General features: G+C 60.7%; 2 protein-coding genes across 2 annotated transcripts; one reads left to right on the forward strand and one right to left on the reverse strand.

Moving 5' to 3' along the window:
- Position 1: 1 nt before the first annotated feature.
- On the forward strand, positions 2-10,657 carry HPS4 (HPS4 biogenesis of lysosomal organelles complex 3 subunit 2; the record flags this gene model as incomplete). Its single annotated transcript, XM_035340886.1, has 12 exons — positions 2-67; positions 525-668; positions 1,386-1,493; positions 1,584-1,700; positions 1,818-1,912; positions 2,477-2,549; positions 3,265-3,298; positions 3,918-4,014; positions 4,462-5,380; positions 7,325-7,457; positions 8,224-8,332; positions 9,873-10,657. Coding segments are annotated over 12 exons (2,067 nt in total), but the record flags the coding sequence as incomplete, so codon positions are not given.
- A 2,260-nt stretch (positions 10,658-12,917) lies between these two features.
- Positions 12,918-18,188, reverse strand: ASPHD2 (aspartate beta-hydroxylase domain containing 2). The gene is made up of 3 exons (XM_035340165.1): positions 17,111-18,188; positions 14,758-14,871; positions 12,918-13,509 (listed from the first exon to the last, which is right to left on the reverse strand). The coding sequence occupies exons 1-3, from the start codon at positions 17,988-17,990 to the stop codon at positions 13,400-13,402; spliced, it is 1,104 nt and encodes a 367-aa protein (XP_035196056.1). The 5' UTR covers positions 17,991-18,188; the 3' UTR covers positions 12,918-13,399.
- Between the last annotated feature and the right edge of the window lie 2,556 nt (positions 18,189-20,744).

The raw sequence follows: 20,744 nt of genomic DNA on the forward strand, positions 1-20,744 counted from the left end.
CGGCTCCAAGGTGCGGGAGGAGGGGGACCCCACGAGCGCCGGGATCTGCTACTTCCACCCCCGCCAGGTAACGCCGCCCGCGGTCGGTGCTGGGGCACGGGGCGGTGCCCCCGCTGGCTCCGGCGAGGGGCCTGAAGGGCTGCCCGGCTCGGCGCTGGGCTGATCCCCGCTCAGCGGCCGTAAACCAGAGCCTCGGGAAGCCTCTCGTGGGCAGAGCCGGGCCCGGGGCTGTGCGCGGTGCCAGCCCCCAGCCCCCTCCGCCCCAGGCCCCGGCAGAGCCGCTTCGGTTCTGGAGCCGCCCCTCACGGGGTGCGGGAGTGCCCCGCCGTAAGCTGCAGGGCCCGGGGCTGCCTCCGAAAAAGCGCGGTTATGTGTTCCCCAGAACCCTGCCCGTCCTACCGCATTTCATTTAGAATTGCACTTAGGATTAACGTTTAATTATACCCGAATATAGCATTGACATCTTTTTTCCAAGCGCTGTTAAGAGGGAGAAGTAAGCCGTTCTTGCCTGCCTTCCCTGACAGACCCTCCCTGAGCAGCAGGAGCTGCTGTGCGGGCAGGTGGCAGGAGTGGTGCGCTGCGTGGCGGAGATTTCGGGAGCTCCCCCGAGCCTCATCCGCCTGAGGAAGCTCAAGTTCGCCGTTAGGGTGGACGGAGACCACCTGTGGGTGAGTGCCGGGGGGCCTGGAGGCACCCGCAGAGCTAAACCAGGGAGAAGCGTAAGCTGCTTTCTCAGACTGAGGGCTTTTTCTTTCAGGGTGTGGGCCTGACTCAGGTAGACCTGGGGAGAGCCAGGGTGAGAACTTGCAGTGCACAGCCTTTCCTTGCAGGGTGGCTTACCTTTTGGTTGCCACAGCGTGCGAGCGTGTGCGGGGGCCATTTCACCTCATTTGTAAAAGCCTCACCTCCCTCGTTTGTGTGTCCGCACCCCGCGCGTTGTCTGAGGACGTGCCTGGCCGTGGCTGGAAAAAGTCAGAAGGCTCTGGCACTTGTGTTTCTTCCTCTGCAGCTCAAAAACTAAATGAAACATCTCGATTGCTGTAAATGGCAGGTGAACGTGAACATATAGAAGTCCTTACTTTCAGGAAAATGTTGTTAACTATTCAGAGCACTGAGCTAGGTCATCTAACGCGCGGTGAGAAGGGAGAGCAGCTAAAACTCTGGCTTGCCGTTATCATTTACTTCTCCTGTCTGTGCTGGGGCTCTTCTTTGGGTATTTCTGAATTTTCTTTTCATCAGACTTGTGAATCTGGGAATGTTTGCCTGCCACGGAACTGCCTGTATGCCTTTGATACTTGCTTGAAAGCAGTAAAAGCTGCTCTCACGGGCAGTCCCTGGGTTCTGTCAGTCGTCACGCTCACCGTTCGTGGCTTTCTGCGTTGAAGGTGCTGGGCTGCGCTGTTGAGCTCCCTGACGTCAGCTGTAGACGGTTTCTGGAGCAGCTGATCAGCCTCTTCACGTTCTACAATGGACCTGTGCACCACGCGTACCTGGTAACTAGAGATCAGCCGCTGCGACGTGTCTGGCTAGGAGCGCGTTCGGGATCGTGGAGCGACAGCCACGTGGGTTTTGCTTGTCCGCAGGCGTTTCCTCAGGAGGAACTGAACAGGCAGTGGGACAGATACGTTGAACACATCCAGAAAAACACCAGTGACCTCCACAAGATTTTTAATTCTCTCTGGAATCTGGACAAGAACAAGGTAAAAGTCTGTCCTCTGCAGTGCATAGCCCTATAAATGCCTTAGGTTTTGTTTTTACTTGCTATTTGGAGCATTTTCTGGGGTTCTCTGGCATAACCTCTGCTTATCTCTGTCTAGGTGGACCCACTACTTTTACTGAAAGCAGCTCTCATCTTGCAGACTTGCCAGCGGTCTCCCCACGTCTTGGCAGGCTGTATTCTCTACAAAGGCTTGTAAGTGACCAGGCATGGCCCTTAGATCTACCTGTTCTCAGAGCTCCGATCCTGGAGAGCATCCAGGGAGCAGAGCGGGGACAGTAGCTGTACACACAGCGCTGTTTTCTCATACTGGCAGGGACGTTAATGCTTCAGGCAAGGTCAGCGCTGTCTGCTGCCGGTATTTCAGAGAGGATAAATGGTCACTTGTGTTTGTAAGTGGGGAAAAATGAAGCCGGAAGGAATTCAAGGCTTGTGTTGAAGGAGTAGTCTGCTGTCTTTGGTATTCAGTGCAACGTGAGGGCCTGACGAGTTAGACTTTCCAGGTGGAAGTCTCCAAGAGAAAGAAGTGTGTACGCCATTCTTTTCGCTTAGCGTTCTCTGTGCTGTCGTGCACGGCGTACGTTCCCTGGCTGGAAAATGGGGCCCTGCAGCCCAGCCAGGTCTGCGCAGAGAACAGCAGCCTCGTGTGAGCACCACGCTGCCGCTGGCTCAGCCTGCACGCACCGAGCGATGAGAATCTACAGCTGACTTTCAGAACATGGTGCTCTGCTCATGGGTGACTTTGTTTGTCACTTTCAGGATTGTGAGCACCCAGCTGCCGCCTCCTCTCACGGCTAAAGTTCTCCTCCAGGGCGATGAGTCTTCAGGCCAGGTATGGTGCTGAGCGCGTTCGCCTCGTGCAGATGGGCACCTGGGGGGATGCCCTCTGGGAGCTCTTGTCCCACAGGTCCTGTCTGCGGTTACCGAGCAGGACAGATATTGATGCAGATGATAAGAGCTTTTATTACTTAAGATTGAGGAAGGTTTCAAGACTTCTGCACCAGGAGTTTGCTTTTGTTTCAGTCTGAATTCGTGAATTCTCACCTATATGATGTTTTGATGAACGTGTTACCTACATTTGGGTGTTTAGTGCTCAATGTCCAAAATGAGTATCCAAAAGTGATGAGTAGATCATGTTTCATCGTCATTAAAGCTTATCAGAAGCAATTATTTGTGGTGTTCAAGATCTTCTCCAAAAATGTATCAAGATCCAGTATGAGGAATGCCTCTACTTGCTCTCTGGAGGAGAGAAGCAAGTTTTTGTGCCCCGAGTGGGCAGTAATGGCAGACTGCGCTGTATTTGTCCCTGCTGTCAGATGGATTTTGGCTCTTGGGAAGTCCCCTTGGCCTTGAGGGCTACCTAAGGAATGAACCCTTGCCCAGCGTGGTAAGCTGATAACTGCGTTTGCAGTGGGGGGTGGTCTGGGGCCCGCTGTAGTCACAGGGAGGATACCCGCTGTCCCCGGAGGAGGCTGGGAGGGGTGACCTGGTGGCACTGATGGCAAGTGCTGTCGTGCCATGGAGCTGATTGTTGGCTTCTCTTGCAGGGTGAGTGTGGAGGCGAGGAGCAGCGCGAGCACGGTGAGCACCAGCTGCAGAGCGCACGGCAGCAGTGCACGGGCAGCCCTCCGGGCTGGGTCCTCTGCAGTCCGAGGATGAGGAGGTTTTCTGGGATTGTGTCAAAGCTCTTGCTGAATGCAGGAGTAAATCCCTGAGGGCATCGCTGCTGCTAGTCAGCATGTGCCAGTGGGTGTTGTGTAATCAGAACTAGTTCCTTCAGCTGAGCAAAGGAGTTTGCTCTTTTGGGTTTAGTCATGAGTTCTGCAGATTCCCAACACGCCTGCTTTAATTCCAGTTACCCATGTGTCTGCTTGGCCACTGATGGAACCTTGAAAACAGATGGCTGCTGCTTTCAGTCCAAACCTTCAGTCATCGTTTTTGAGCATCAGTTAATAAATACTCTGCCAGGACAGTTGGAGGGGGGGGAAAAAAGAGGGGGAGAAATTTATCTCTGTCAGGCACCAAGCGTATGAGGAGGATGGGAGCACACTGCCTAGTCAGACCCGGAGAGCTTCTGATGCCCCTGCCTACGGGATGGGAGCACACCTCTTGCGGAAGGCTTTGTGCTGAGGGAGTCTGGCTTCTGTTCGGTGTGCTGGGGCATCTTCATTTAACTCTCAAGCCTCCGTTGCTCTTGCAGGTTCTCGATTGCCGCAGGGTGTCCGTATCATCCCCGTGTTCCTATCAGAAGACGAAGTCTCAGTGCTCCGAGACTTCCCAGTGGAGTGGATGACTAGGTAGGAAGTCACTGTGATGCCTCAAAAGGCCTCTGCAGCTAGGGAGTTACGTGCGGCAGTGTCCTCACCAGCCACTGCTACCGTCTCCTCTAACATTAATTCAAACTCTGGCGTCTTTCTGTTGAAGGGCCTGAGGTCCTTTAGGCTGGACGGAATCTGTGGTTCCCGTATCTTTGTTGTGAAGCAGCCTAAAACACAACTGTTTCCCAGGACCAGCTGTGATGCTCTCTCAGTTCCCAGAGTTGTTTTAAGCCTTTGTGAGTAAGGCAGTGACATTCCCAGCAGTCTGCAACATATGCGGCCCGTGCTTTTCAGCTGTGTTAGAACTTACCCCATCCTTTGCCGAGGTAGATGTCCTTTTAGCAGGGAGTGATAGAATTATTAAGAATGTAGTAGCTCTAAACAGGTCCTGCTCAGTAGTTTAATGAACTTGGTACCTCTTGCCAGGTTGCCCATGTCCCCAGCAAGCTTTAGAGGAGAGAAGAACGCTGCTGGCTCCCAGGCAACTTCAGAATCAACAGGAATTCAAGGAAACCAGGACGTGAACACTGTCTGTGTGCAGGAGCCCCCCGAGCAAGCTTCAAGCACATCCACGGCAGCAGATGCTGTGCAGTCAGGCAGCCTCGCAGACACAGGTGCTCTGAAGAGCTTCCCCAGGATGGAAGCCAGGGCACAGAATTCTCCAGCTGCAGAACTGAGCTGCCCAGGCAACAGGAGGTCAGAGCTCAGTGGAAAAGCATCCTTCCCATCGGACAGAGACGTGAAAGAGCTGCCGAGCCCGTCCAGGCTCCGTGCTGCTGAACACGCTCAGACTACAGGTCCCTGTCTGGAAGGCTTCTCCTTCCCAAACCCGTATGCGCAGGAGAGGCAGAGCGCGGGGGCATCTCTTGAGGACTCTGATGTCAAACAGTGCAGTTCCCAGGGCTGTCCTGCACGCAGTGCCAGTCCATCTGTTTGCTCTCCTGCCCAGGAGCTGAGCAGAAGGAAGTCAAGTGAGCAAGACGAGCAAGGGACTCTGAGCCATAACAGCGTCTCTGAAGAAGGCAGCGGTGCAGCTGGTGGTGACTGCGGGGCAGATTGTCCAGCCGCTGGTGTCCGATCAGAGCTCGGAAGCAGGAGTGAGCTGCCAGCTGCAGGCGCTCAGGAGAGCCGGCCCCGTGACCCAGCAGAGAGCACAGCCCGGCCCGGGGCAGGGGAGAGCGGCTGGCCTCGGGCAGGCACTCGGGGAGCCCAGGGGGCTGCGGAGACCAGCGGGCACTGCAGGCCAGTTAAGATGAGCTTGTACGTCCACTGCATCAAGGGGCTCGTGCTCTCCCTGCTGGCTGAAGAACACCTCAGAGATGACCAGAGCTCGATAGAAGATGTGGTGAGTAGGAGACCTCTTCAGCACCTGCAGGTCTTTGGCTGCTGCCGGTCCTGCGGTGGTGGCGGTGCGGGATGGGGGTCAGAGGCGCAGAGTGAGCAGCGAGTCTGTTCCCGACTCCTTCCTCACCTGCTCTGCGGCACAGAAGGCAAAGCCACCACACCCAGCCACCACAGATCTGTTAGTGAACGTGAGGAGCCAGCCGGAGGGGTGGGAGCGCTGTCACGGGCAGCTCGTAGCTGTTGTCATCTGTCAGCACCAGCGCAGCACTCCTGAGCAGAACGTGGTGGTGCGAGACAGCCCTGCTGGCTGCGAGGGGCTGTGCTGGCTCTGGGATTTGCTGGGGAGCCCCGTCAGTTCCATGGTGCAGGGTTTGCTCGGCGTGGAACCTCGGCGTTGCGGGTCTCAGCTTCTCGGCGCGGCAGCACCAGCGAGGCGCCTGGCAGCGGGTCCCAGCAGCGCCGCCTCTCCGGGTGGGACCCCGGGTCCCCAGCCCACCTCTGCCCGGCCCTGCTCTCCCCGGGGAACCCGTGGCAGGGCTGAAGGGTGTCCTCTGAGCGCTGCACGCAGGTGATGTGCCGGGGCGCTCCGAGACGCCTCCTGCTGCTGGGCGTGCTGCTGTGTGCAGGCTTCCCTGCCAGGCGCTGCGGTGCAGTTAATGAGGCGCTCACAAGTGCGGGGGAAGGATGTGCCTGCTCCGCTTCCCTGTGAAGTATTAGGCTGCAGAGCTGCTGCCTGGCCTCTGCCTCAGCTGGGGAGCTGAGTCAAAGCTGCAGAGGCCCGTTGGATGTGCCAGTTGCCATAGGAACAACCTCATTTCTTCAGCTGTCAGGCTGGAAGGTGGAGGAGAGCTCAGACTAACGCTGGCTCCCAGCAGCTGCAGAGCCTCAAGGTTACAAACCGCAAGGTTTGGTTCTGAGCTCTGGGGCTCGGGGGCTGTGTCCGTGACCCCCCTATACCCTGGGGGATGCACAGCCCGCAGGGGCTGGCTTGCCAGGGAAGGGGTTGCTGCAAAATCAGCCAAGGCCGGGATGCCTTGGCCTTCTGTGCCAAACCGCTGTCCCCTTCCTGCTCATCTTGAACAGGCGGCCACGCAGCAGCCAGTGCCTCTCTGGGGAGCGGGTGGGCTGCACGCGGGGAGGAACGACGCGTACCCTTCCTCTTGGAGCAGGTACTTGTTATTTCCTGGAGATGTGCTGCCTGTCCTGTCACCCCAGGAGGAAGAGCGCGCTGCTCTAGGACGTGGAGCTGGGAACGTGGAGGCTCCACTGCTGGCGCCGCACTGGGCTTGAGGCACGGCCTCAGCTCGTCTGTTCTTTTGTTTATCTGTGGGTTACAAATGACCCTCAGCTCTCAGGGATGTCAAAGCTTACTTGTAATTAATTTGTCAAACGCTTTGAGGCCCCTGAATGACACCAAAGAAGGGTAAAATATGCTACTTGCGCGGCAGCAAGCGGTGGCAGTACAGATCATCCCCCGGGGAGAGCGGTTCCTAGCGCAGACCTCTGCTGCACAGCAGGCAGGCTCCTGGCCCCGGTGCGTGTCCGTGGGTGCTGTCCCTTCTCCTCACTGGAGAGAAAAGCAAATCTCCTCTGTGCTGAGGAGGGAGCGGGGTGGGGGGTTAGGGAGTTCACTGTCCCTGGGCCGGCGCAGGCTGCAGGCTCTGTGGCGATCCCATCGATCCTCCCAGGCTGCAGACCCGCGAGCCCCCGGGGCACCAGGCCTGCACTGAGCCGGGGGAGCCACAGTTCCAGGCGGTGTAATGGCTCGTGTTTGGGTTGGGGTGCCCCTTTCTGGTCCCTGCCTCACTGCTTTCCTCTGCCCGAGCTACCGGCGGTTCCTGGCTGGGACCTGGTCCCTGCCTTGCCGGCAGTGGTCACCACGCTCCGTCCGGTGCCCCCGGGGAAGCCCCCCCCTGACGTCTGCCTTCCTTTGCCCCGTGTGCAGTACCACAGCAGCCTGGCTTCTCTGAATGGCCTCGAAGTTCACCTGAGGGAGACTTTGCCCAAAGACTCTGTGTCCTCCGCCAAGGCCACCTACAGCTTCACGCACTACGACTGCATCCAGAACGTGCTCACAGGTAAGCCCGTGTCAGAGCAGGAGCTACGTGAGGCCTGTGGTAACCTTCCTCCTGTTTCAGACAACTCAGACCCATTGCGTGCTAAGCTATGTGCAGTTAACCCTTAAGAAATGGCCCTGTTATACAGCCCAGCTGAGGAAACTTCATCTTCTGTGAGCTGATAGCCAGCTGAAGGCTTGCTGGTCGTGTCGTGTGGCTCAGAGACAGCCCGCAGGGAGATGGAGCAGCTGCCACTGGCACGTTGCTTGGAGAGATGTTGGCTGGGGCTCTGCGAGCTGCTGGGTCCAAGGACTCAACACCCTCTTTGACCTCCAGCCCCCTGGCTTTGTTCAGCCCTGGTGTCAGCCAGGAGGCAGGGGCTGGGGGCAGGCAGCAGCCCGCGGCCTGGAGAGCCCTGTGCACGTACTGCTCCCGTTCGTTCTGACGTGCTCCTTTCTCTGGCAGCCTCACAGGCAGCGTCCTGGCTCTCTCCAGCTTAGAGGAATCACTTTAGGGAAAGAGAAAGCCCGGTGACTGTAGGTAATCCCACCTCAGGCCTCCCTTGTCGCCCTCTGCTCTGTGTACACATGGGCAAAGGCACAGCAGGCTTTTTGTCAGTGCGTGGCTGAGCACAAACCAGCCGCTGACTGCTGAGATCACACCGTGACTGAGGGTGTTGTGCAGGCTGTTCTGCCGATACCCAGGGGCTGTGGGAGAAATCCCCAGCCTTTTCCTGCTCGGTTCTCCACAGCACAGGCTCCTAACCCCCCCTTATTCTGCTCGGCAGCCAACCTGCCCCTTACGCCTGGCCCCCTGGATCGGCACTTCCTGAGGGCTGCCACACTGATCCACTCGGACTTCAGTCAGCTTCCGACTGCCTCCGAAATGATAATTAGGTAAGGTGTGATTGTTACTCCTTCCTCCTCCAGGCACAGGGTGCTGTGTAGCACACAAAGTAGGCGAAGGGGGGAACTCCTTCTCTAAAGCTTGCTGAGGTTTGGCACGTGCTGTAACCGTGCTGGTGGCTCTTGCCGCGGTCAGCCCTGTCACCTCATTCCCTGCAGTCTGCTCTCCAGAGGCAGGCTGCTTAACACTCGGTCTGTAGTTTGATCTGCGTGTTGATCAGCTAAAATGGCACCGGCACGAGGAGCTGGAGGCACAGCTGAGCTGTGCCCCAGCTTTGAATTAAGATATAATACTAGAATATTACCAGTTCCTGGCACCATAAGGTTCTAAGACACAGTTTTAAATATAGCTGTTCCTAATAATTTGCGTCTCGGCTGGGAGCCAAAAGCACCCAGAATTGGCAACCTAGATTTTGTTTTCTTGCACGGCTTGTTGGGCTGGAAACACGCTGTAATGTGCGTGGCAAACTCAATTGTAATGCGCCAGGCAGGATGGTCTTATCGCAGCCAGCTCTCCGCACAGCCCCGGCAGAAGCTGCTCTGTGCTCCAGCGCTCCCGTTCCCGCAGCTGATCTCGAGCAGGGTGCTCGTGTTGTGTGTGCAGAGCTTCTGCTTGCTTGGCCGTGCTTGTTTGTCCAAAACGTGATGAAATGAAGATGCTTCTGGGAATTACTGCTTCATCTCTTTGATGCTGCTTGCCAAGGGAATGTGAATCATACACTTTAATGCTGGAGAGCTCCATGGTTAGCGTTAGATTGACTGGCTCCTCAAATCCTGTACCGGGTAAGCTGGCGCATTCTGTGTTGCCCCAAAAAAAGCAACTCGCCGTGTGAATCAGACTGAGTAACAAGATGACTAAAACTGCTTTCTTTTATGGAGAGTTGTCACAGAAGGGTGTCAGCAAACATAGCAGTTGCTGCTTTCCGCTGTCACGGAGGAATACAGAGTCCTTTGCTTTGCTTCCTCCCATCTCTCTCAGGTAAATACTGCCGGTGGCTTTTAGGCAATGACTTGAGCTTCCTGGTTCCAGTGTCTGACCGCGTGTTGGGCTCGTCACACGCGACTAAACCTCGTATGGTTCCTGCTGCAAGGGTGCTGTGCTGGGATTGCTGTATGGGCAGCAGCAGGGAGCTGGGCTCCTGCAGGGCATAGACACGAGGAGAATCTAACTGTCAGCTTGTGTGCTGGGCTGGTCTGCCAGTAAGGGAGATTCTCTGAGGATGGGCACCTGCCTGGGTGTCAGTGCTGCTGAATAGGTTCCAGACTATGAGGGATGTGACCCTTTTTCTTTCAGGATGCCAGGACCCTTGAGAAGGAAGGAGGGTCTGGTTCGCTGTGGCCTTCTGGCAATACACTGCAGGGGTTTGGTGCGCGTTTCAGCATCGTGTTCCTTTGCTGAAATAGATCTCGGTCCCTCTAAGTAGCTGGGAGTCCAGTGCGGTGAGCACCCCAGTGCCCAGCACTGGGAGTTGAAGGAGATCCTACACAAGGCTGTAAATCCTGACGGCTGCTTTCTCTCCTGTCCTACCAGGAACGCCTCCACGGCCGTGTACGCCTGCCGGAACCCCGTCCAGGAAACCTACTTCCAGCAGCTGGGTGCTCCGCTCCGCAACTCGGGCGTTCCCAACCCTCACGACAGTGCATTTAGCTTGCCGGGCAAGGCCAAGCAGAAGCTGCTGAAGCACGGAGTGAATCTACTCTGAGCTGGTGCACCGAGGCAGCGTGTCTCTGCCCGTGATGAAAGACGGTTCGTCTCCAAGAAGCAAAATCTCAAAGCCATTTTTCTGCAGGAGGCGTGGGGCTCCGTGCTAACTGCGGGGTCTCCAGCCTGCCTCGCCCTGATGAGAGGTACCCTCAGTGCCCTATTCCTGCAGCACCTTTTGTTCTAGTGCAGATATCATTGACGTTAGCACTTACCAAAGACTGAAGATAGAGAATAGCTGTGTTGGGGTGTTTGGTTTACATTGACTGTACGTTCACTGACGGTGCTCTGCTGCCGCAGGCAGAGACTCCTGAAGTGCCTTGACCTAAAGAAAAACCTCTTTGTGCTCTAAGCTATGCAGGACACTGGGTTATTGGGCAGTACTTGCTTTCAGAGATGACAGCCAGACACTGCACCTGCCTGGAGTCCTGTTACTATGCTTGCCCTGGTCAGACTCGGGCTTTATTTATACCTCTTAATATATAGAAACGATCCCCTGCTGCACCGTTGTGCCTTGATTAGCAGAGCCTGCATGCTGTCCTGCTAACTGGAATAGAACAGGCTCTACACAGCTCCTAGCCCTCTGCCAGTAGCTGTCAGTAGCTTTTTTTTCTGTAGCTGAACCTGGGAGATGCTTGTCCCTCCTCACCTGCCTGCTCCGCGGCTGGGAGGTGCAGCGCTGCCTTCCAGGCTGCCCCCCCAGCAGCAAGGTGCTGTGACTGCTGGCCTCCCCCGGGGCCCAGGGGTGGCAGTGAGCTGAGAGCACTACGCCCTGCTGCCTGCCGCTGCAGCACCCTGCTTCACCGCCTCGCTGTCGCTGCTCAGTTTGTCTGCGCTCCGCTGGCAGAGGTGGGTGGGAGCCCCTTAAGCTAACGGGACCAAAGGGGGGCTGCAGCCCCTCGGCAGCTGCTGCCTTGCTGCTTGGGCAGCTGGCGGGGGGACAGGCGGTGATGGGTGCTGAGGGCTGAGTACCTGCCCCCTGGCTCTGCCGTGAGTTTCAAAGACCGCTGCTGTTCTACGCACACATCACTGTGAAAATAAAAGCCTCCGAGACAAGACCTGGGTGTCAGCGGCCAGAGTCCCGCATCCTGCTCGCTCGTCTTGTTTGTGGTTCGTGTGGGGGGCGAGGGCTGGGTGCTGGTTCGGCTCGAGGGCAACACGGAGAGGTGTCACACGGGAGGGAAGGAGGGAGGAGGAGCGGTGCTTTGTGCCCCAGCCCTGCCATGCCCTGGGCTCCTCTGATGCGCCGGGCCAAGCGGCTCCCACCCATGCTCCACTCGATGCTGCCCTGAGGCAGGGCCCCTCTGTCCGGGCTGCAAAGAGCAGAGGACGGGGGCTGACTCCTAGCCTGGTGTTTGGGAAGTGGCCAGGCACTTCATCAGGAAACACGGGGCTGAAGGAAAAGCCTGAGAGGGACGGGAGGGAGTCTGGCACAGCAGCGAAGCACAACATAGACGCTTCTGCCTGCTGTCTTTGGGAATCTTCCGCTGCAATCTGCTGTGCCGTCTGGCGGCAGCGCAACAGCTGGGACGGGCTCGTTGTGTTCTGCTTGAGCTGCATCTGGCCACCGAGACCCACTGCAGCCCTGCGGCTGGGGAAGCTGTCTGGTGGCACGGCAAAGCACTCCAGGCCCTTGACTGAGCGGTTGTGCTGGAGAGCCCACTTCAGAACGTGGCCGTGCTCGAGTGTAGCGAGATGAACGGTGGCTGCTGCGTTGGCCGTGCCACAGGGGCACAGTGCTGCTGATGGGGCCGGGGCCGGTCCCTGAGCTCCGGGGGAAGGTGGCACCGCCTTTGGGGCACAGCGGCAGTAAGTGGGTGGCAGCACGGCATCCTCTGCCCCAGAGCTGCTCCCGATGAAGCTGCCTGCTGCCCTTGGTGTGCCAGTGCAGGCGGCTGCAAGATTTTTTCCAGAATGCTGTGTTTTATTTCCTTCTGGGAGGCTCGTGCAGGCTCTGGCAGCCCTACTGCTGAGCCTGGAGAGCGCTGAATTAGCGCGGCAGTTCCCGTTGCCGACTGGGCCACGGCCTCTGCCGCCTTGGGGCAGGCGGTGCGCTGGAGGCGCAGGCTGTGGCCAGCTGCCCGGCTTTGCAGGGGGCGGCACGGCCCCCAGGGGTGCGATAACTGTGGGGAGGTGCCAAGTGGATGCCCCCGGGGCGGTGGCAGTGGGGGCGGTGGCGATGCCCTGGGTGGGGAGGCTGCAGGGCACGGAGGCGCCGCGGGGCCGGGTGTGCTTCACGGTGCCCTCGCTCGCTGCATCGCTCACAAGCTCATCACCGTGCCCCTCACCTCCTCCCACCCCCAGCGCTCCTGTTATTTTCAGCACTTTTCTCCGTCCCAGCCCACCGAGCTGCTGAGGCCTCGGGAGGCCGGGGCCGGCTCAGGAAAGGATCCAGCTCCTCGGCGTTCTGCTTTACCCTGGAACAGTTACACAAGCAGGCAGAGCCCCGTCTGTTTTCAGCACAACGGTTTATTGATAATCTTTACTTATCCACTGTATGAATGTTACCAAACTGTAAGACAGTTGCCAAGCCAGCCTGCTTCCTCGGAGTCTGTTTCCAAGTAATCAATGCGTGTAGAAATCATGGTAGAAATCATGCACTTCAGATATTCTGTAACAAGACGGGTGTAAAAAATATCTTGGATGTATTTGAAATCTCTGCCTTCCCTTGCAATCTGATCACTGAGAAGTCCGTAAAGTCGCTCCGGAGCTGGGCTGCGTCCCCCCGGGCAGGGCAGGGGGTGGGGGAGTCCCCCAGCCCCTCTCCAAGCAGAGGAGCAGCGCAGGGGCAGTGCCCACGGCGTGCTGTGCTTCGTGTAGGGTCACGCGCTGCACGGGAGCACCGAGCCCTGGAGCCCCCAGGCAAACCCCGAATGCTGGGAGGTGCTCGGTGCCTGCTGCTGCCCGCCCGTCCGCACGGCCCTGCCAACGGGACGGGGGCAGGCTGAGCGCAGCACGCCGCTGGTCGGCTGCTTCGCTGGTCGGCTGCGGGAGCGTTGTCCTTTTGATGGCCACGAGAAATTTTACACTATCACATTCAAACAAACACCCTGGTAACTCTACTTCTGAACACTGCAAAACACGGTAGCGACATAACACGAAGAGGAGCGGTGCTGCGTCTAACCACGGAGGGAAGGAAATGCACCGTCGTGGTGGAAAAGGATCCCTGAAGCCAGCGATGGGCGGGAGGAGATGGGCGTTGATACACGTCGACGTTTCCATTTACAAGAACCCGGAGGGGAGCCCCCAGTGCCGCGTGCCGTGAGCGGCCTCCCCTGCGGCGCTGGGGCTGCGGCGGCGCCGTCAGCACGAAGCCGGGTCCCGGCTGCCCTCACCCCCACAGCGAGGCAGCGCCCTCAGCGTCCCGGGGCAAAGATGAAGTCGAGGGCTTGGCGCTCGGCGGCTGCCACGTTGGGGTGCCACAGATCCACCATGAAGACCACGCGGGGACCCTCCTCTGGGGGACCTGGGAGGGACGCAGGAGCGGGGTGAGGCGCGGGGTCACTGTGCTCCTTGCCCTGCTCGTGTCGGAGTGAGCTGTGCCTGCCTGAGCACCAGGGTGCCGGCCTCTGCTGCAGAACTGAGCAGCCCCACAGCATGAGACCCGCACAGCAGGGGCAGCCGAGGCACCCGGCCAGGTCACTGCTTGCACCCCAGCATGGTGCACGCTGCAGCAGGACCGGCCCCGCACAACTCCAGCAAACACCCCCCCAGCTGCTACTGGGAGCCCAGTGCCTCCAGCGCCCGGGGCTGGGTGCTCCCAGCAGGGCCCCAGCGCTGCTTTTTGCAGTCACACACCGTGCGGCACCTCAGGGCAGCGGGCATGGTGCTGAGCTTGCCGTTCAGCAGCAGCCGTCCTTGCAGCTGCGTCTCAGAGCGATGCACGGAGCCGCTGCTGCGCTATTCTGGCCTTCCCCATCCCCACGGCGCTGCAACGAGCTGCATTTCCCCATTCCATAGCAGGGCTTATGTGGGAGCAACAGCTTTTGTTCTCCCACCCTCTTCACACGCTCTCCTGCAAAAAACAGCTCTGCTTGATGCTTTTATGCCATCGGCAAGTAACGCCGGCTAATCCGGGAGAGCCGGAGCAGAACAGCCCCGCTGGTAACGGAGAGGGGCAGCAGAACCAGCCGGACCCTGCTGCGTCCTGCTCTGCTCGCCACGGGAAGCACAAATTCACCCTGCCTGGTGGTGCAGCTGCCGAAAGGTTTGGGCTGGATTGAGCTCTGCAAGCCGGGGGGAGGCTGGGGGGAAAGACAGAGGAGCTGGGACCTGATGCAGAGAGGGGACAGGCACCAGGAGCTCCCACGGAGCGCCTGGGGCACAATGGGCGGCAGAGCCAGCCCTGATGGTCGGGGTGCTGGGGGCCGTGAAGCTTTTCTCCCGCTGATGGAGGAAAAGGCCCCTCTGGCACACCAGCGGCTGCCTTGCGAGAGGGCTGGCTGCAGCTGGCAGCGCCGCTGTGAGCCGGGGCACGGGGCTGCCAGCATCGGAGCCTGGGCAGCGCTCGGGGGCGAGGGAGCTTCTCTGTGCTCACCTCAGGGCGGGGAGAGGCTGGTGGGCCCCCAGGGGCTGGCAGGATCACAGCAGGACTGCAGGGTGGGGGCAGAGAGCACCCCGGGGAGGAGGGGACTCCAGGACAACCGGGCAAGGGGGACCAGGCAGACGTGTGAGCCCCAGGGCTGCTGCCGCGCCAGCCGAGCTCCGCGCTTACCTTCGTGAAAGGCGGTGTGCAGGAAGGAGTCGTCGAAGAGCAGGCAGCGCCCCTCCGCCCAGCACTGCGGCTCGCCCCCCACCACGAGCTCGCAGTTGCTGGGGGTCTTCAGACCTTCAGGCACAGAGGAGAGAAGAGAGGGGGGTCAGGCAGCGCTGCGCTCCCCGCGGCGAGGGCAGCCCTTTGGGCAGTCCTGCGAGGCGAGCAGTGAGCACCACGCGAGCTCGGCACCGCTGCCCCTGGGCAAAGTGGGGCCCAAGGGGTGCCGAGGGGTTGCTGCCCCCCGGGAGCAGGAGCAGCAGGGCTCAAACAACGCCAGGGCACTGGGTTTGCAGGCTGAACCCCCAAACCAGGGCAGCTCGGCCCCTGCCCTCTCCCTCATGCCCGTCCTGTGCCCAGGGGCACCCCCCTGCAGTGCCTTCTGTACCCAAACCGAGCTCAGCGCCGTGGGCACCCTCTCTTGTACCTGGAACGGCTGCCAAGTCCCAGGAGCCCACAGCCATGAGCTGTATGTAGGAAGCCAGTTTCCTGGTGCATTTTTGTAGCTTCGGGACCAAAGGCAGAGCCTGCACGCTTAGCTTCCTCCAGCACTGGTGTGATTACACTGCCCACTGCAAGGCTGGAGGAGGAAAATGTTGCACTGGGACTTAAGGAATGGGCTCGATGCACGACTCTGCCCCTGCTCCCCATTTGACCTTGCACCATTCGTCATGGTTACCTCTTGCATTTGGGGCTGGAACTAGATGACCTTAAGGTCCCTTCCAACCCAAGGCATTCACATTTCCAGGACCTTGTCACTTGGTCACCCAGCCGAGATGCTGCCGCAGCAGTGCCCCACCAGGCAGCTGCATGGACAGAAATTCGGGGGGCTGCAAAACTGTCCTAAGAGAAGAGGCTCCAGGAAGGCGAGATGCAAAAGGACAGCCCTAGGAATAAATGGGTCTGTTCCTAATGGACTAGCACAGGTCAGGACAGCTTGGGGAGGGATGATCCCATCAGAAACGCCACCCGTGGCACGGGGGAGGGCTGGAGCTGGTGCAGCACCCTGCCCCGAGGTGCAGCCACGGTGGGGAAGGGGCAGCGCTCCCATGACTTTCAGGTGGTAACGGTGCTGCAGACGAGCAGGAGGGGGTTTCTATGCCAGATCCAAGCAAGCACAGCAGGGACTCCCGACTGCCTAGGAGAGCTGGGAGCATAAAAGCTGCTCTGCTTTCCTCATGTGCATTTCAAAGACAACAAAACCCAAACCCATTTCCCTGCACAGTGGCCTCAGCTGGAGTTGCTCCAGCTGGAAGGGGCGAGCTGAGCAGCCAGGGGAGGCAGGAGGAGGCGGCGGCAGTGCGCAGCCTTTCCTTCTGGGCCAGCGCTCCGCAGGATGCGTCCCTGTCCCTCGGAGCAGCGGGACTGGAGCCGTGCCTGGCCCCAGGTACTTGGCAGAGCAAGGGGGGGGCCTGGGGCAAAACGCAGTAAGATTCAGGCAGCCTGCCTGCTGCTCTGGCTTTGCAGAGCAAGCTGACCTGGAAGCACTGGCTGTCTCAAAGGTGACCATGGCCTGGGCACAGTGAGAGCCAGGACAGCAGCGCTGAGGTGGGGACGTCACCGAGACGAGCAGCTGTCAGCACGCCCCAGGCATGGGGCTGAGTCCTGGCAGGAGGGCCAGCAGCAGGAAGCAGACGGAGCAGGACTCTGGGGAATGCAGGACAAGGGCACGGCCCACATCGCTCTCCCCAAGGCATGCACGCTCCAGGTGGAGAGCTGGCCTCGGCTCTGTGCTGCCATCGCCTGCACCAGGCTGAGCCGTGCCTCGCTCTGTGCCCAGGAACCACGCTCTGCCCCTTGCCTCTCCCAGGCGCTCCAGGGGCTGGCTCCCAACTCACCAACAGCTCCCCAGGGCAGGGGAGCTCGTCAGATAGCTCAGAAGACCAGCTCCCACTTGCAATTAAATGGCCAGTCGCAGCCGGCGTGTGTTTACCCAAGAGGAGTTGGCTGAACAATCGCGCTCGGTGTTTGCCAGCAGGGCCCGTGCGGTGCCTCCCCCGTCGCGATCTGCGCTGCTTCCAGCGCGGCAGAGCCCCGGCCATCTGTGCCGCGTGGGCTCCCCCCTTCCCGGGCACCCGCAGGGCGGGGAGCACCGCGCCGCCTGCCCCAGAGACCCCCTCCTCGCCCTGGGACTGGCACCGAAGCAGCGCCTGGCTCCGCGCTCTGCTCACGCTATCAGTGGTTATAACCACGTCCCTCACACAGCGCCCTACAACCCGGGACATACAGGATGGACCCGCACTGGGAGGCAGCTCGGTGGCCAGAGCGGTGCCCCAGGCTGCCCGGAGCAGGGGACGGCGAGGGCTGCACTTACCGAGGTGGCAGCGGATGCGGATGTTGGTGGGTCCGTAGTGCTCCGCAATGACGGTGCCCGGGCTCAGCACGGAGATGCAAGCGTTCCCAAAGACATTGTTGCCAATGCAGGTGCGAAGGCTGCCGAGCAAGCGGTACGTCCGTGGGCATCTCCTGCAGTTCCTGGGCACGCACATGCCCTGGTTCACCAGGTAGAAGGTGAACCACTCCCCGCTGGGCGTGCTGTTCATTTTCCATCCTTGCGGGAGGCTGCAGTTTGAGAAAGCTTTGTAGAGGGTCTCAAACTCGCACAGGATGGTCTGGAAGTTGCGCTCCAGCAACTCCACATCGTGCTTTTGAGCGTCCCGGGCGAAGTAGGGCATGGTCGGCAAGTCCGGCAGGAAGAAGACTTCAGGCTTCTGGATGGACGGCCGGCTGTTGAGGTAGCGGCCCTGCTCGCGGATGCCCTTGTGGATCCTGCCCATGCCGGACCAGGAGTAGCGCTTGGCGTACTCCTGCAGGTTGTGGTAGAGTTTCTGGTTGAGCCCGTCGTGGTGCGTGCAGCGCACGCACTCGGGCGAGTGGCAGTAGACGTACCCGTTCTGCACGCCGTTGGCCTCGGCGCTCTGCATCAGGGCGTTGACGGTGGCGTAGGCACGGGGCTGCTCCCGCCCCACGTGGTAGCAGTACCACACGAACAGGACCAGCAGGCAGGCGACGGTGGCCAGGGCGGTGGCGTCGCAGTCCCGGAAGGATTGGATGCCCGTGGCGATGAAATCCCGGAGGCCGTCCAGGGACCAGCTCCAGTCCGTCAGCCACTCCACAGACATGTTGGCGCAGCGGTTGGCACGCAGGGGGGCCCGGCGGTCAGTCCTGGCGGTCCTCAGGGGCACCCACACCATGCAGGTCTGCCATGGGGGAGCGGAGCTGCGGCTGTCCCCAGCGCGCCCGGCACCTCCGCATGGGCAGCGGCCGCTGGCAGCTCGCGGGGAGGTGGGCGGCCGGGGGCTGCCAGAGCCACGGTGTCAGCAGCCACGTGCCCGCAGGGTCCCTGCCTGCGCTCCTGGGCGGATCATCCTGAAATGCAGCACCGGGGAGGATCTGGGGAGACAAATCCAGAGGTGTTATGGGGGGTGGGCTTCCCCTGGGGTCTCTGCAGGGGCTCAGCCTGGCGCTGTGGGGGGCACTGGCTCTTCATGGAGGGAGAAGGGATGATTGACGAGGAGCCCCACCGTTTGCCCAGGAGCCCAGTGTTGTCCCCCACTGAGAAAAGCCTCTACCTGCTCCCAACAGCATCTGCCACAAGAATCCCAATGTCCACTGGAAGGTAAGTGGGGAGAGACAGCCCCCTCGGCTCCCACTGCCTCATCTCCCCCCCTGCTCTTTCCCCTCCTGCTTCTCTTCTTCTTTGCTGCCTTATCACACCTGAAATGTGGCTGATACAGAGCCAGGTCTGCCTGAGCCAGGAGCAAAGCTCAGAACAGTCTCTTAGCAGCCCCACCTCGCAGCACATCCATTTATCTTCTGGATCTGAACGCTCTGAAATGACGCTCCCTCCGCAGACCACGAGGTTGCCACCTGCACCCAGCCACCCCAGTGCCCGCTGCGGGTTCCCATCGGTGCCCACAGGGCCCCGTAGGGACACGGCGGGGATGGTGGCACTGCCACCATGACCCGGCACACCTGGGCTAATGTCAGCCCAGCCCAAAAAGCAGAGCCCGTCCTCCCTCCCCCGGGCAGGGGCAAATCCCCACACAGCCAACAGCCGCTCGCTGCCCCCAGCAGGGCAGAGCACCGTACCAGCTCCATCCTCACAGCACGGCCACTGAGCACAGGGAGGGTCGTTCCTGATGTCTGAGGCCCTCAGAGCTCCACGCCGGCAGCGCTGACCTCAGGCAGCTCTGCCCTGCCCCACACCAAAGCTCTTGGGGAAGCAGCCGGGTGCGGACATGCCCCTGCTCCTGGTAACCATGTGTGACCCCTGCTCACCCCAAGCGCCAGCCCTGGGTGCCTCCGAGCAGCGGGGCAGGCGAGGCGGTGGTGAGAAACAGAAGGGAAACACAAACCAGGTCGGAGAGCACACCGAGAGCTACCCCCGGCTACAGCGCGCTGCCAGCACGGAAGGAGAGCCCTGCAATTACCAACGAGCCATTAGCTGCTGAACAGGGCTGTCCATGGGCTGAGGCAGCTGGGCACGTGGGGAGGGCACAGCTCACCCTGGGGCCCATGGAAGCAGAGTGAGGGCTGCAGGCTCTCAGCCGGACCCCCCGCACCAGCGCCATGCCCAAACCGTGCCTCCTGCACGTGCCGGCTGCTGCAGAGCCCGGCTGGAGGGAGCTGCAGGGCACCAGCTCCGCATCCTCTGTCTCAGGAGAGAAACAAGGATGGCAGAGGTGAAGGGGAGGGAGGGAGATGCTGTGGGAGCTTATCTGTCTCATCTGTGAGCGCACTGACTGGAAGGAGTAGGCCGGGTTTATTAGCCAGGGAAGCTATCCAAGCCCTTCCCGGCCCTCCCTGCCAAGGTCCTGCAGCTCGAAATGAATGTGCATTTCCCCACAGATCGAAGGGGGATGCACCTCCGCTGAGGGAGCTCTGGCTGGGACCTGACCCTGCAGTGGCAGGCCCAGCGCAGGGCTGGGGACCAGGGCTGGAGGCAGCTTCACCCCACGGGAGGGACGCGCACAGCTGCACTCCTTCCACCCTGCTTCCTCGCAGCACGGTGCCCGTGTGCCCCGTCCCGGGGCCTGCCGTCCACGTGGAGCATCGTAGCTGCCTGGAAATTTCAAGACAACTTCGCTCCCTCCCCAGTGGCTGGCATCCCGCCACGCACGCCGGCTCCTCCAGCCCAGCCCTCGGCTCCCGAGTGCAGCCGCGGGGCCGGACGCGGGGGTGTCCCCCGATGGCACCGGCTCGGCAGTGCTAGAACGTGCCCCAGGAAGGCAGGCAGAGCCCAGGAGCCATCTGTATTCACAGCAGCTCTCCTGCCCTGACAGCAGCAAGGCTCTTCTTCAGAACCTGAGGCTGATGGATGAAGTGAGAGCCTGGGGGGAGCGGGATCCAACAGCCTGGGGGTCCCCAGTGTGAGCACAGCCCTGCCGCTGCCCCAGGGCTGCAACCAGCATCTCCCACGGGGAAAATCAAGGGGAAACCATCAGGGCAGGAAAGGATCAAAGCCCCTGCACCCACCGGCATCCCACCCAGCTCCCCAGGGGCACGGGACCCGCTGGGAATTCGGGCCGGGCTTCCCTGTGGTGGCTTCAGGACGAGCCTCAGCCGTGGGTCCCGCCGGCAGCTCCCTGGGGGCACCGCAGCCCCCACCGGGACCCGCTCGGGGCTGCAGCTGCCGGGCTGAGACGGGGCTCGGGGAGACCCCCGCGGGCTGCGACCCCAGGAACGGATCGGTTAACGCCAGCCCGCGATACACCGAGGCCGTGGGGCTCCGCTCACCGCGGGGCCGAAGTTGTGCAGGACGTGGGGGCAGCCCCGCGCCAGGCAGCGGCGGCGTTACATAAGGCGGGCGGCCCGGCACGGCACCGGGGGGCAGCTCCGGGGGGCAGCCCCGCGGCTCCGCGGGCACCGGCCCCTCCCGGGGGGGCGGCTTCGGCCGGGGGCCAGGCGGGCCGCGGGCCGTTACCGGGGCTGCAGCCCGGCCCGGC

This window comes from Oxyura jamaicensis, chromosome 15, assembly GCF_011077185.1.
Source record: "Oxyura jamaicensis isolate SHBP4307 breed ruddy duck chromosome 15, BPBGC_Ojam_1.0, whole genome shotgun sequence".
Taxonomy (NCBI): Eukaryota; Metazoa; Chordata; class Aves; order Anseriformes; family Anatidae; genus Oxyura; species Oxyura jamaicensis.

Coding starts and splice junctions, on each gene's coding strand:
- ASPHD2 (XM_035340165.1), bottom strand. CDS start 17,990: ATGGTGTGGGTGCCCCTGAGGACCGCCAGGACTGACCGCCGGGCCCCC. Junction 14,872..17,110: donor CCGCATCCGCTGCCACCTCG/GTAAGTGCAGCC, acceptor CTGTGCCTGAAG/GTCTGAAGACCCCCAGCAAC. Junction 13,510..14,757: donor GCACACCGCCTTTCACGAAG/GTAAGCGCGGAG, acceptor CGTCCCTCCCAG/GTCCCCCAGAGGAGGGTCCC.